Source organism: Pavona decussata, unplaced genomic scaffold, assembly GCF_977016875.1.
Source record: "Pavona decussata unplaced genomic scaffold, jaPavDecu1.1 SCAFFOLD_94, whole genome shotgun sequence".
Classification (NCBI taxonomy): Eukaryota; Metazoa; Cnidaria; class Anthozoa; order Scleractinia; family Agariciidae; genus Pavona; species Pavona decussata.
In genome coordinates this window covers 1,476,923-1,491,720 of record NW_028145511.1, presented here as the reverse complement: position 1 = coordinate 1,491,720, position 14,798 = coordinate 1,476,923, and the positions used below count along the sequence as shown (strand labels likewise).

The 14,798-nt window shown below is 41.5% G+C and overlaps 1 protein-coding gene and 2 non-coding genes across 3 annotated transcripts in view; 2 read left to right on the top strand and 1 right to left on the bottom strand.

Moving 5' to 3' along the window:
- The window catches only part of LOC146473304 (tubulin polyglutamylase TTLL5-like), a 35,251-nt gene extending 20,517 nt beyond the window's left edge, over positions 1-14,734 (top strand). The window contains exons 21-34 of the mRNA XM_085118575.1: positions 2,007-2,061; positions 2,678-2,791; positions 4,083-4,302; positions 6,192-6,263; positions 6,388-6,442; positions 6,576-6,670; positions 7,413-7,464; positions 8,192-8,310; positions 8,902-9,069; positions 9,794-9,972; positions 10,801-10,905; positions 11,304-11,384; positions 12,630-13,293; positions 14,033-14,734. Of these exons, the coding sequence (XP_084974701.1) occupies positions 2,007-2,061; positions 2,678-2,791; positions 4,083-4,302; positions 6,192-6,263; positions 6,388-6,442; positions 6,576-6,670; positions 7,413-7,464; positions 8,192-8,310; positions 8,902-9,069; positions 9,794-9,972; positions 10,801-10,905; positions 11,304-11,384; positions 12,630-13,293; positions 14,033-14,111 (2,058 nt within the window). The 3' untranslated portion in view covers positions 14,112-14,734. The remainder of the gene's footprint in view (positions 1-2,006; positions 2,062-2,677; positions 2,792-4,082; positions 4,303-6,191; positions 6,264-6,387; positions 6,443-6,575; positions 6,671-7,412; positions 7,465-8,191; positions 8,311-8,901; positions 9,070-9,793; positions 9,973-10,800; positions 10,906-11,303; positions 11,385-12,629; positions 13,294-14,032) is intronic.
- Trnae-cuc (transfer RNA glutamic acid (anticodon CUC)) lies at positions 3,168-3,239 on the bottom strand. Its single transcript has one exon. It is a non-coding gene; the product is annotated as a tRNA-Glu (tRNA).
- Trnae-cuc (transfer RNA glutamic acid (anticodon CUC)) lies at positions 9,502-9,573 on the top strand. Its single transcript has one exon. It is a non-coding gene; the product is annotated as a tRNA-Glu (tRNA).
- Positions 14,735-14,798: the final 64 nt, after the last annotated feature.

The window sequence follows — 14,798 nt, the reverse complement described above, 5'->3', positions numbered from 1 at the left end:
GGAGGTGATCAGCATCTAATTTCTCCTAATTGAATACCAGTCCGTGATCAACATACATATCATGAGAATAAAAGAAACGATCACCAAAGATAAACTGTGTGGATGGTTTTACAACCTTATAGACCTGGGGAGGGGGGGGGGGGGGATTCTGGCCGCGGCGGCTTTGACCCCCCTCCTCCATTTCCGCTTCCAGAAGACGGGAAAAAGAAAACCGGTCTACCCTACGATACGTTCAAAAACTCATTAATAATTCATAAGCCCATTGACCTATCAAATGGTCGATAATATATCACATGCAGTGGCTTTATATCGATAAACCTCCTTCTTATGAAGGCTGGTTTCCATATGATCGCGGATCGCAGATCGCAATAAGGTCTGCGATCGTCTGCGATCATATGGAAACTACTTCTGCGATCGTCTGCGATCCTGCGATCGTGATCGCAGACGATCGCAGAAGATAGAACCATGTTCTATCTAAAGGCTGGTTTCCATATGATTGCAGACGATCGCAGATCGCAAACAATCGCAATTGATCGCAGGAGATAGAACATGGTTCTATCTTCTACGATCACGATCGCAGGATCGCAGACGATCGCAGAAGTAGTTTCCATATGATCGCAGACTATCGCAGACCTTATTGCGATCTGCGATCTGCGATCCGCGATCATATGGAAACCAGCCTTAAGTATGCGGTGTTTTTCTCGTATGCTAATTTCCAACGTTCACAAAAGCATCATTGTTATGAACTCTATTGACACACGCTTTTCCAGGAATGTTTTTTAAAGCCGTTCAAAAAACTCGCAGCACGTGTTTTATCGGGTCTAAAACCACTCGGCTGCGCCTCGTGGTTTTAAACCCGATAAAACACGCCTTCTCGTTTTTTAAACATTACATAACCATCCCACATGCTGTATTTGACTGTTATTGGCCAGTTTATTTAAGAGGCAAAATGATTTACGTTCGGTTGAACGTAAATAACCGTTTTTTTTTTCATCAACTGTTACGTCCGCATACTGTCCTTTTGAAATGAAGTGGACATTTTCAACAAGTGTTTTTTGTGCTGGGCACTGATCACTCTAACCTATCACATCAGACGTAAACAACAGAATAAACCAATCAGAACAAGTAAATAACGTCAAGGCGGGAAAACGCGTGTGAGTAATCAGTCTTATTGGTTGAGAAAATGGCGCGATTTTTTAACCATTCACTTAGCGTAGTAAATCAACATCAAAGCAAACGCAAAGTTACTTTTAAAGGGGAAGTATCACGAAAATTTGGTGTCTTTTCAAAACCCCAAAATGTTTGACTGTCAGCAGAAACAACGAAATAATTGTCAAGTTTGTTAAAAATTATCACCCCAGTGCAATAAAACTGTCGATTAGTGTCTCTGGCCAGAGACAGGGTAGGCCGGTTTGGATTGAAACTTGAAAAATATAAGGCTAATGTTTTTCAAGTTCTCGCATTTTTGTTTCCAAAATGCGCTATAACAGATCACGAGTTGTTTCTTTCAAGAATTGAGTTGATTTCGTTCCTCTCGTCATTCTACAATTATTTGGCAGGTGATTGAAGGTCTTATTTCATCATTTTTAACAAAAGATACCAAAAACCCCATGATACTTCCCCTTTAAGCCGTTTAACAGTCAGTTGAGTACCGTTCTGTTATATTTTGTCAACAATTATTAATGACACATAAACTTCTTTATGTTCAAAGAAATTAAATCTATCACCAAAAAAGTTGGTTTTACACCTTAGCTTCGGTGAAAACTTCTCCCAGTTTTAAATAGGACAAGATGCTTATAGAGTGTGTGCACGGCGGCCATGTTGGAGGACTAAAACAATAGAAGATATTTGCATAAAAATAGAATATATTTCCCAAAGGAAAATCATTGTATTGTTTCGGTCCTCCAACATGGCCGTCGTGCACACACTCTATAGGCGGATTACTGCAGAAATGGCACTACTAAGTTTGTCGCAAAGTTGACCCATTTCCTGTACATTTCTTGCAGAGCCCATCTCTTCGTCGAACAAAAAAGGCTTTGAGCAACTCAACGCCAAGCGCAGGTAATGCTCAAATGTTATTGCGAGTTCTTGAAAGATTTTTAAAATTCCTTCTAGACAAGAAAAAGCACTGATAGCTTTAGGAGATAGGTCTTCCCAAATTTACCAAAAACAAGAGATCTAGAGGCTATTCTGTTTGTCTGCAGACCGGAATAACGTAAATCGAACACAACCTTATACATGTTGTACTCACATCACATATGCTGGGTCCTCACTGGAAAATGCTCGGCAAATCAAAATCGCCTTGGGACGCTGAAGAATTGCGCGAAACTCGGAGCTTGTTTACACAGCCGATTTAAAATCGCTGCCAAAATCACATAAAAAATAACGTGTGTTAATTTTTTGTCAAACATGTACTACCCTGCTTACCTGGCTGTAATGTTTAAGGCAAGTTTGTTTCGCTGCTAGAGTTGTTAATTGCTCCACTGTCAAAATGTCTTCCTCCTGCGAATAAGACAACCAACTAAAGAAGATTCTAAGAAGATGCTTTTATTAAAAAACAGGGTAATTCCTTCAGTAATTATAAAAACAAAATTACATGCACAAAAGAGTATAGTTTTGAGGCCGAGAATACCCTCTTAGCTCCTTTATTTTCCTGTGATTTCGTCTCTAATTCAAGGCAATCCCGGCGAGTCATCAGGGAAGCCTCGTGACGAGTCCACGTCACGCGCGACACCCGATGGACACGTGGGGATGAATTACGCGGAGGAGAAACGGGGTTCTCATCATGGAGGTTTGTTTTCATCGGTTCCGTAAAAATGAAATTTGTTACAATCAGTGGCTCCGTGACTTTTTGAGACTGCTACTGCAAAAGTGAAGAAAGAAGAAGTCTTTAAATTCAACTACGTTGTGAAAACTCCATTCACTCCTTGAGTAAAACCTCCAGCTCCGCAACATATTCCATTCTGATGTTTGAGTCCGGGGCCCGTTTCTCGAAAGTCCCGGTAACTTATCGAGCCCGGTAGAAAACATCCATAATAACGGTCACTTAAAGACTTAACTGTCATGTGTGGAAAAAAACTGACATTATGAGCAGCAAGATAAGAATTTAGTTAATAAAAGAGAAGACAAGAAACAAAAAAAAAGAAAAAAGAAAAAAAAAGTTGCCTTTCCCACACCGGGAATCGAACCCGGGCCACGGCGGTGAGAGCGCCGGATCCTAACCACTAGACCATATGGGATTTGACGTAAGTAAAGGGGCAAATCAATGACGTGATAAATAATTTGACTCATGAGTGTTAGTCATTTTGCCCAGTCATCGCATTAATTTGCGTCTAATTTTGTCTGTTGTTGAGCACCGTTCACAGTACAAAGTCGTGTTTTTCAGTTGAATTTTGAACGAATTTTAAATGTTTGTCTGGACGTGTTTATTCAAGAATTCAGCCTTGAGTCGCGGAGTATGATCTGTAGTCTGTGCCGGACGAAATCCCAAACTGTGACTTTTCAAGTGAACATTATTGAGCAATGGAATTCGGTGAAGACGTGACGCTGTTCGCTTTTTTCAGGTTCAAGATAAGGTTTTTCCTTTGTAAGTTTACTAAATCGTTTTACGACAAAGACACACAGCGGCGACCAGTGACTTCACTTCTTCTTCTTCTTCTTCTTCTTCTTCTTCCTCTTCTTCTTCTTCTTCTTCCTCTTCTTCTTCTTCTTCTTCTTCTTCCTCTTCTTCTTCTTCTTCTTCTTCTTCTTCTTCTTCTTCTTCTTCTTCTTCTTCTTCTTCTTCTTCTTCTTCTTCTTCTCCTTCTCCTTCTCCTTTTTCTTCTTCTTTTTCTTCTTCTTCTTTTTCTTCTCCTTCTTCTTCTTCTTCTTCTGCGCAGTTTTTATTTATTAATTTTATTATTATTATTATTGTTATTATTGTTATTATTATTTATTAATTTTTTTACGTTTGACCGCAGTCAACACTGCATGGGTCTTTGTGTTCTTGTGCTTGTACTTATCGCGTAGTATACTGAGAAGGTGGTTAGCTCACAACTGCCTGGTGACCAGGTTTTAAAAGATGTGTTTTGTCATTCCTGTAGGATTGAAACCCTCAATGGAGCCAGAATCACAGGCACCATTTCGCGTAACTGCAATTGGTTCCCACCATCCTCGTCCAAGAGCATCTCATGATGCCCCGCGGGCGCACAAGCCACCAATACCGACCAACGGTGAGACAGTCTCCAAGCGCGTGCTATCTGCGCAGCCGCGATATCAGCCAATCAGAGTGGACGACATCATGGGCAAGGCAGGCACACTCACGTAAGTAGTTAGCCTGTTCCAGGCTCCTAGAGAGAGGCGAGAAGGAGAGTGCGAGGGGACGAAAACGAGGGGGGAATGGGGGAGAGAAAAAGAGGGAAAGAAGAGGAGCCTGTAATCATTTTCTTAAACACCTCATGCCGGTATACCAGCTCCCGGTATACCTTCTGATTGGTCAGTTTTGACAGTTCACACATCACACGAAAGATATCGCGGAAGAATCTGAAAGAGTCAAAATGGCGAGTGTGTCACACGCGCGTGGTTTTGATGAGTTTAATGCAGTTTTAGAGAATTATCTTCGAGATTTTCCGCAAGTTAAAGTACTCAGGAAGGAGCAAATAGCTCTCGAAAGCCAGAGACAACAATGATAAGCTTTGAAAGACGAGGATCTGTTACACCCATATAAAAAAACATCCTGCGGCAATTTAAATCTTCCCGCAGCGATATACAATAGCATAAAGAAGTATTAATCCACGGATACTCTGTCTTCACAGATAAAATTTATTTAGCGCTACCTGAAATCTTGCAGTTAATCCGAGCCGATAAACTTTAACAAATGATCAAAAGGGAAGAATCTCTTATACAAAAGGAAAATCCCTTAAAGACATGCTTGTAAAAGCAAAACTGAACAGGCTTTTATCAAAACAACGGACACACAGTCGGAGTCGTGCAGGTCTGTTAACGGAATAACCCCATTTTAACATTAAACAAGCCATAAATTCTGACCAGGGTCCTCGCACAAGTGAGGCAGCTGACGCTGGAAAGCTCTTCGTTTCTTAAAAACTTGCGAAGACACAACCAAGCGAAGACACAACATTGGCCAACACTAGAGTCTCGTCGCTCGATAACATCGCGTTAATAAGTTCTTATTTCGAACGGCGTTGAACAAGGACACCCGGGGAACTTTCGTTCCAAGACACGCCAATTTTTTTGGCAAAATCTACAGGATTTTGAGGGTTGAAATCCCAAACCCGGAGAATCTTTCGGTGTCCGCGACATCGAAACGATGTATGGACAACCGCGCGAACTCGAGAACTCGCGCGAGTAATCGAAACTCGTGACAATGAAAAGTTTGACATTTTGACATGTTAACACATTTTGGAAAAAGTGGGCGGCATAAGGTGTTTAAGAAAATGATTACAGGCTCCTCTTCTTTCCCTCTTTTTTCTCCCCCAGCCCCCCTCGTTTTCGTCCCCTCGCCCTTTCCTTCACGCGTGTCTCTAGGAGCCTGGAACAGGCTAGTAAGTAGTGAACTGTGAAGTTTTTAATTGAACAAACACGAATTACAAAGGGGCTACAAACAGACGTCAAAGCTGGAATACAGAAGCGACACCAAGCTCGGGAAAATATGCAAGCGGTTCAAAGCGCGGGAAAACATGCATACGGTGCCAAACTCGGGAAATATGCTGATACAAAGCGCGGGGAAACATGCAACCGGTGCCAAGCGCGAAAGAACGACCCAAGCAAAGTCGAGGTCGCATTTGGTTTTGGTTTTTCCGAAGTGGTTTATAAAATGTTTTCTGATTGTTCAGCGTACGTTTTTTCAGCGTCAAATACATAATTAACTCTAAGGCCAGTAAGGACTCAGAAGACTTTAGCGGCTTTTTGTCTAAGGTGTGGAGAGGGCATCATTGAACCACTTACAGAATTTTCTTTACTGTCCTCTCCTTGCTGACACGGCAAACAACTGGAAAGCCAAAAGGAGACGCAAACCAAATTATTCGCTAGTGTTTCGCGAAGCTCACTAGCCTATACCGTTTTTTCTTATTTACACGCCACGTTTTTGTGGAGAGGCTTCATTTGTACGCAAAACTATAAAAAAAAATACGGTCTGCGTTTTCAAGTCGTTTCCTTGATCAAGAGAAATGTTCTCTACGTTCGCATTTTGTTAGGAAGCTCCAAGCCAGGCAAGCATTCGCGATGTATCTACAGCGAGTTCAACAAAGATTGGTGCACGAAACAAGGTAAGGTTAGATTGTTGAACACTCAGGTGCAATGATTTTTAAATAACGTTTTCATCCTCAGGAAAGATGTTGTCCGCCGATGTCTCTTTATCATTTAGCTTCAGTTTACTACGCTCCTTTTCAGTTATGATTCAGAGGACTCAAGGGACAGTGCAGATTCCAGACAAGACGATCAAATGGTTGGTTTTCGATCTAATTTGGTTCCTATCAGCTTAGTAACTTTTCAGACCCAGAAATTTATATCTTCGTTTGGATGGCCTCACGTTCTTACCTTCTCGCCGCAGTGCTAACTCCTGCCTTTTTTCCCTTCAGAATTTGGTGATTCGTTTTCTTAAGAAAGCTGCCAGCAATCTTCAACAGCCATTCAAAGTTGTTGTACCGAGCCACAAGTTGCCTCTACATGGCAGGTATAAAATTTGTAACGAATATTTCCATGTTCCTTTGTCACCAACTCACAGGACGTAAGCTCGATTTTCACCGAAGACTCACATTTTTCTGTTCAATTATTGCAATATTCATGTTAGGTACTGAAACTGGAAGACTGGGCCCTAACGTCATTTTTGAGAGGTTCGGACCCCCAATTGGCCATTTTACAGTTGCATGCTTAGTAACCTGGTCTTGGATTGTAAGCAAGGCTGGGGGTGACCTTGTTTTGATACAAACCTCTCTGCTTTTCATATGTAAACGAAAACTAGTTAGCATAAGAACAACACGATCTCCATGTGAAAAGGAGCTAGGTCTGTATCAAAACAAGGTCACCTCCAGCCTCGCTTACAATCCAAGGCCAGGTCACTAAGCACACAACTGTAAAATGGGCTATTGAGGAAAACAGTTCCATGTGCTTGTAATCGCTTTTTTAAGTTTTGATTAGTTTTACTCGTTCTGTTCTTCCATTTTGTACGTTGTTTGGACAATAAACCGCTCTAAAACAATTCACTTTCATTCTTATCAATTCTTACAACTCTTGGTCCATTCTCGTCCCAGAGCCCTCGCGGTTTTCTACAGTCCAACCGCTGACCAAACGATCGTAGGCTCTGGTGAACGAGGATGCTCTTGGACTGTTTCATTGTTAAATTCTGAACATTCTTCTCTATTTATGTAGTGTGCTTCAGTTACGCAAAAAAATGTTTTTATTTTATTTTGCTTCAGACGACGCATCCTGGCCAAACAGCTTGGAGACTTTGTTCGAGTTTATGGAAAGGTATTTTTAGCAAATAAATGCTCCTTGACTTTACCATCAGTCGTAAGGTGAAAACAGTCAAGAGCGAAGCAAATAATCATCTTCGAATATTAGACATACTAGGGCATTTTATCCACACAGATGAATTCGCTTATTACAGCCGTGAATTTAGGTTCGAACTAACCCATTTAACAACTTCTAAGGGTGGGCTTCAAGTAGTTTATCACTCAGTATAAATTTAAGAGATTTGTTTAATGTCTTTTGGCGAGTAAAAACAGAACTATTTTGAGAGCTAATATGGCAGTACAGCTGTACTTTACTTTTAGGGGTTGCCTCACCCCATGGTAAAAACGAGTCCCAAGGAAAGTCGCGAGAGGAATGGGGAGAAGCCGGTTTGGAATCCGGCGGTATTTTCTTCGGCTCCGCCGCCAAAAATTTTTATTCGCGCGTACAGTGAAGCTATGTTTCGCGTCTTCTTCAAGGAGAAACTTAGAATAGAAGTGAACTGTAATTTTTATAATCACTTGGGCCTCGCGTTTTCTTTTTTCACGTGTCAAATATGATGAGAAACCCCTTGTGAATTTCAATTTCTGATAAGATGTTACTTAAATTTTTCTCTTGTTAATGGCTGTATTGTTCTGATTTGCCGTATACCGCTAAATTGGGAATAAAACTTTCGAGTTTAGGGCATGAGGAGTTCATTGCTTATTCATTTAATTTCTTTCTCGCCTTCTTTTCTTGTCATCAGGAAACTATGCAAATTCAAAAGAGACAGGAGATTAACCGTACATACGGGCTTTTAAGAAGCAACTCTTTTGATGGTGAAATCCCGGATGAAGAGTTCAAGGTTTTCATGGCCATTGCAAGGTATTATGGCATGAATAATGCTTGTGTCTTGTAACAGAGAAGCTAGAGAAAATCGTGCTTTCATGTATTCAAAGTTTGTAGTAAACTGTCGAAGTTTCTTCTCTATTTGGAAATCCTGTCCCCGAAACTATTGTCAGAAGGCAATTGGTTCCAACTTGTAAATGCTGTTGGTTGCAGCTGTGCTTGCATGACCAGGCGAGAGGAAGAAAACTGTGGGCGAAAGCGATTGTTGAATACTCAGAATGAACTGTGGAATAGAGAAACCACGAGACTAAGCGATCCTGTATTGACGTCACAGACCTACTATCCCCAGTCTCCCGTCTTGCACGGTATTGAACCCAACCGGAAATTAAATCTGACACTTTTATACGCCTCAAACGCAAGGAAGAAGAATTGATAACGAGTTTTTTTTTCGATTTTCATACGAGAACAACATGAGATTTGATCAAGCAAATTAAAAAAAATATGTTATATACACTTAAGCCTTTAACTTGAGTGCCAAAGCCGTTGTGTGATGGCCAGTCAAACTTTAACTGACGATCCCTCCGGTGTTATAATTACGTAGTTTTCTTGTTTGCTTCGTTTTTGTAGTGAGACAGAGCTTGAAGACCTTTTGACAACTTACACCAAACTAAACAAGAACGCTAGCGTGTTCTTAGGAGGTCGGCCCGAGAGGAGCTCGGAAGAGAGTACTGCTAAAGCGCCTACGAACGATACGGGCCTGTCTAGGAGAAGAGAAGGAGAAAGGCACTCTCGGAGGTAAATATGGCGAACGAGTAAGCGAGCTTGAGGTAAAAATCCGAGAAATTTCATAAAATTTTATTTGGAAAAGTGTTGATCAACATCGTTTATTTGATTGTTCAAAATTAAGGATTTCATCCACAGACTCAAAACTTGGAACCACCGTGAACAGCATAATAAACAGCAACCCGGGGAAGTAGTGCCATTCATTTGAATGGGCACACTTAAAAACTTCATTTTCCTTGCTAAAAATTTTGATGCCTGGAGTAAAAGAGCTATTATGGGTAACTCAAGCACATTCCTAAAGCTTGTAAAGCCCTATGACTTGTTTTGTTGTTGATTAGTACTAGGCAAATTACATGCTCTTGAGTGCTAACTTACATAAGATTAGTTGTCCCGAGGGACCCTTATGATATATTTAATATAAACTCAATTATGTCTTGTGTTAAATCCCATATGGTCTAGTGGTTAGGATCCGGCGCTCTCGCCGCCGTGGCCCGGGTTCGATTCCCGGTGTGGGAAAGGCAACTTTTTTTCTTTTTGTTTTTCTATTTTTTTTTTGGATTGCTTATGTCTTTCTAAGTTATTGCTATTGCGATAGTTTCTTTCACGCGCTATCTTGGTCGTGATAAAAATCGCAAAATAAACCTCCAGCCAAATTTCTTGCCATACGGAATGCCCGGTTCCTTTGGTGTCCGTATTAATCACAGCGTTTCACTCTATTTTCTTTACTTGTTGACAGCGCCAATCCCACTCCAGATGAGCACTTGTTAAGGCCCACAGAGGATCTGAGTAGCACGGGGCCCTCAGCGGTAGATCGACACGCCCGGGCGCTGACAGCTGTGTCTGCATATGGTGCCTCAGTGGCCCTGAATAAAACTCGGCAACGGCCAGTGTCCGCCAAAGTAGCAAGTTCACAAGGTGAAAATTGTGATTAAGTAAAGTAGGGACTTAGGAAAAAAAGATAAAAATCAATCAATCAATCAATCAATCAATCAATCAATCAATCAATCAATCAATCAATCAATCAATCAGTCAGTCAGTCAATCAATCAATCAATCAATCAATCAATCAATCAATCAATGAACTTACTTTGTTTAACGAGGGTGACACTTGACAGTCTGTTGCAACTGACAAGCGTGTGCCCCTGGCCCCCAAATGCCAGATCAAATTGGAATTTGGAAATGTTGGTTTTTGAGGAGAGGGGAAAACCGAAGTACCCGGAGAAAAACATCTCGTCGCGCGATCGCAAGGACAAGAACCAACAGCGAACTCAACCCACATATGACGCCGAGTCCGGGAATCGAACCCGGACCGCATTGGTGGGAGGCGAGTGTTCTCACCACTATGTCATCTCTGCTCCCAAATCACGACGGCAACGCCATCGAAAACCTTACTTGTGCTACTTTGCAATTATTCCAATTCGTTCAACCTTTACAATGTGGCCAAACTATCCAGTAATAGAACAGGTGGGAACGGCGTTCAAGTTCAGACAGAGAATGAAAAATTGACCGTCATGTTCTCATGTATTGCACAAATGTGCCACTAATTTTGCATGCGAGATATGCCTCTGGCTCCCAAGATAGGAAATTAAGGGCAAGCTTGTTGTCCGGCAACACAACGTGAATATGCGATAATGGCTCCATCTCTCCATTTACACTTTTTTTTTATTTAATTTTTTTTTTTACACTTACGTACTTATGCCTCTGTGATAAGCTCTTTGCTGACTGAATTCATTTCTAGTTAAAGGAGCTGAGAGGATGCACCGGACTGGGCGGCCTGTGTCTGCTAAACCGCAGTCACGTGACATCAGAAGAACTGATGACTCTGATGACATCAGAAGCGTGGATGAAGGCTAGTAATCACGTGACATGCTCTGGAATTTACTGTGGTTCTTCAACCTCGTTCCCAGGGTCTCTCTTCAAAGAGAAATCTGAGAACGAGGTTGGCGGTTCTTACGATCTTGACGACGTGACTAAAAATTTGCAAGTGAAAGTAAAAGAGACGTTTTACTTTAGATTTTTTTTGTTTCGTCGAACCTTTTAATTGTCTTTAGTCAGGATTATTTGTTCCTTGGTCTTCATAGCCTGCGTGGCAGGCGCTAGAAAGGGGAAGGGAGAGGAGAAAATTGGGCGCGCGAGGGAATTTTCTCCTCTCCCTTCCCCTTTCTAGCGCCTGCCACGCAGGCTATGGTCTTCAAGGATGTGAACCCGCGGATATGAAAAGTCTGTGTTTTCATTTATTTTATACAGATCATGTTTACGGTGGTCAGCGGAGTCGCGTGTGCTCGGCACCAGTCCGCCGCGAAAGAAGCGTGAATAGTGATTTGAAAGGTACGTGCATTAGAGTCTGTGAAAACCCAGTGATGAGTTTTGTTTCTCTTGTCTTTTTCAAACGTTGAACGGGGCAAAAGGCTCCAAAAAGTGGGAATGAATGAAGAAGGTGAAAATGAGAAAGAGAGCTTAAATGAAATTAGCGGTTATGCTCCCAAAAGCTGAATAGATTCTCCGAATTTAATCCGAAGGTTTTGTGAAGGATCCACCTCAAATTTATTACAATATACTTTCTTCTTTGAATGAGGGTAATCTTTAATGAGGAAAACCAACATCGCGAAAGTGGTTTACAGAGGGGTCCTCTAAAAAATTACAACAAATAAAAACCTAAATTATAGAAACAAGAAATGAAAAAATATATATACAAGAGGTAAAAGTAGAACTATAAAAGGATCATAAATTGGCTTTTGACATTCCACGTTTAAAAGCAGTCAGTGACTCTGCCTCCCATATCGCGGGATCTAATCTGTTCCAGATGTCTGATTTTGCTCTTATTGCAATTGTGCCTCAACCCGGCAGTCTAAACATCATTACAAGCCAGCGAGCATGGTATCAAGACGAGCGGTATTATTCAAGACAATCCACCTTACCGAAAAAGATGGCGACTTGTACATTTACCCATAATTCTCAGCGAATGAAAACCCTAAAAACGCTCATAAAAACGCACAGAAAAGTTGTGAAAACTTCAACCCTAGCATACGCAATGTTGTTAGTACAGTGAAGAATGAACCAAAAATATGGCTTTCTGTGTGCTTATTGGCTGTGTTAGGTTCGCAGGGTATTGTGGTAAAATGTACATCCTCCACTGTTTTTCCGTACGGTGGATGAACTTTTGCTACTGCGCATACATTCTGCGCATCTCGAGATACTCGGGTTTCCTATGAGTAGTACCTACTGATACAGGGATATTTTCGCGCGGTTTAAAACTAAGCGGGGAAAGTAGAACTCAGCAAGTGCTTTTGGTATCCAAAATGAAACTTGGGGGTAACCATGTATTTTTCAGAGATAATAAAGCTTCAATTTAGAAAAAAAACGCCATACATTGCTTTGTATTTTACGGCTTTTTAGAATAATTGTTGCCTAATGTAATATCTCTAAAAAATGCATGGTTACCCCCAATTTTCTTTTGGGATTCCAATAGCCCTTGCTAAGATCTGCTTTTCCCGCATAGTCATAAACCGCGCAAAAATACTTCGGTATTAGTAGGTTCCGTCCTTAAATAACAGCTGTATTTCATCCCGACAGGCCCTTCTTTGGCTGATGAGCATGCAGTCGCCGCTGCTCTTCAGCGGTTAGCCAAGCGACAAGCTGCGCGGCAATACTCTGCTATGAACATCAGCAGTCATCAGGGCCATAACTGGGATGACCTGTTTAAAAAGATGGACTTCAACCAGGAAACGGCCGCCACATCTCACAACCAAGACGAATTTATCAGCGTTGGGGATGAATTCGTGGACCCGTGGTCACGTGTCGTTCATAAAGCCCCGAATCCTGCTCGTCATGACCGGCACGCAAGCGCAAACGCTACGTTTGAAACATTTGTGAACCACGATCAACGCCCTGCAAATGCTCACGTGGGCTGGTTCGATAATGCTGCTGACCAAGTTTGTTCTAGTACTGCGCGCGCGCGTCCTTCTGAGGAAAAATCGATTCATGTTGATTTGAAAGGGAAATACGTTGGAGAGCAAGAAATACAAAACGAGGAAAAAGCTGCAGATGTTCAAGTTAAGAGTCCGTCTGTGTCCCGGGAGGAATACAACAGGCACATGAAACTTATAAGTCAGAAGCTCTCTGAAGAGAAGGTTCGCCTACAAAAGCAGTTACAGCAGTACCCATGCTTGCCACGCCCACCGCCAGCTCGGCCAAGCCCTGGCACTAGGAAGGGTGCTAGTCACAAGAGAATCATCAGGTAACAATGTTCGGGGCTTATTTCCACGTACTGACTCTCGCGTAATTTTTCTTTTGAATTGTTACTGTAAAATTCCAAATGGAAGCTAACTCTCCACCCCCCCTTCCCCACAAAAAAATTCTCAGAGGCTAAAAAGTTTCATCAATCTTTAGGGTCACTTTAAATAGTCCCCCCCCCCCCCCACCCTCCCCCCACCAAAAAAAGAAAAACATTTGTATCAATAGCAGCGTTAAAATAGTGTCTCAGTTTTGTCAACAGTTACCCAACTAGTGCACAGAAACTGTCTGGGAGGAACATGGATTGTAGCTCGATGAAATTGGTCATTTTTGAAGTTCTTCGTGTGCATTTTGGAAAGATCGCTAAAAACTGATTTTAGTCTGTTAGATTCCTTGGAGAAATTACTTAATATTTTCATCCAGGTGTTCTAAGAGGAATTTCTTATTAGGAAAAGGTTCTTTGTAAAGTATTTGGGGTTTTCATACGAAACGTTTTGAGCGAGTGACCAAATGGACGCAGTGTCGGTGGAGCTTGCGAGCAAGAACCCAACCTCATCACCGGGGTCTTCGCGTTTTATTTCACGTTGTCACGTTGACTGTCGCATTTATTATTTATTGCGGAACAGAAGTCCTTCCGTGAAGTTAATATAGGCGTTGCGCAAGTTTATTTAATCTGATATGGCCAGTTCTCCAGTACATTAATTTGCTTTACCATGTTTTTCTGTTTCGTTTTTTCTAAACAGGTTAGCTGCGTCCAATCCCCCGCCAGTTTTTGACGTCATCACAGGAATGACAGGGCTACCAAACGACGATTCTCTTTGACAGCGGTGTTCACATTTCTACTTGACTGCTTCATGTAACGACCTTGAGCAAGGGACGTTAACGTGTTGCCTCCACTCACTCGACCATTCGTATCTTTATTGAAAGTTGTATTAAGTCAGGTTGGTGTATACTTTCTGCAACACGGCACATCAGTCTACGGAGTCAATTTGGGTAGCGTGAGTCTTGAAAAGTGTATATTAAATACACCCCCTCGTGATTCAACTTATTTCCCTAAACATTCGCAACCTTCAATCTTTTTTTGGACGTTTTATCTCTTTCGGTAATTCAGTCCACGGAACCAAATCCATTTTTGTACGATATATTCTACTGAAATGAGAATTGTGTGACTGTTTTCATTTGGATTCTGAAAACCTCTATTTTACTTGTTTGGAATGAAGCCATGAAGGGAAGGGAAAAAAGATTCCTTTTTGATCGCATTGTTGTTAATGTCTTGTTATAAGAACATTACCTCCCACGTGCGGTTTTGCAACGTATCGTGGCAGTTTTTATACATTAAGAAATGGAGATATTTATCAATTAAAATTTGGCACTTTTTGGACCCTTAGATGTGTTTTTGCGACAGTCAAGACAAGGCATTCAAATAAAATGTTTCGATTTCCATAGCCCGACCTACGCAGTTGTTTTAGAAGAGTAGAGGAATATTCCTGTTCCATTGCATGCTCTCTT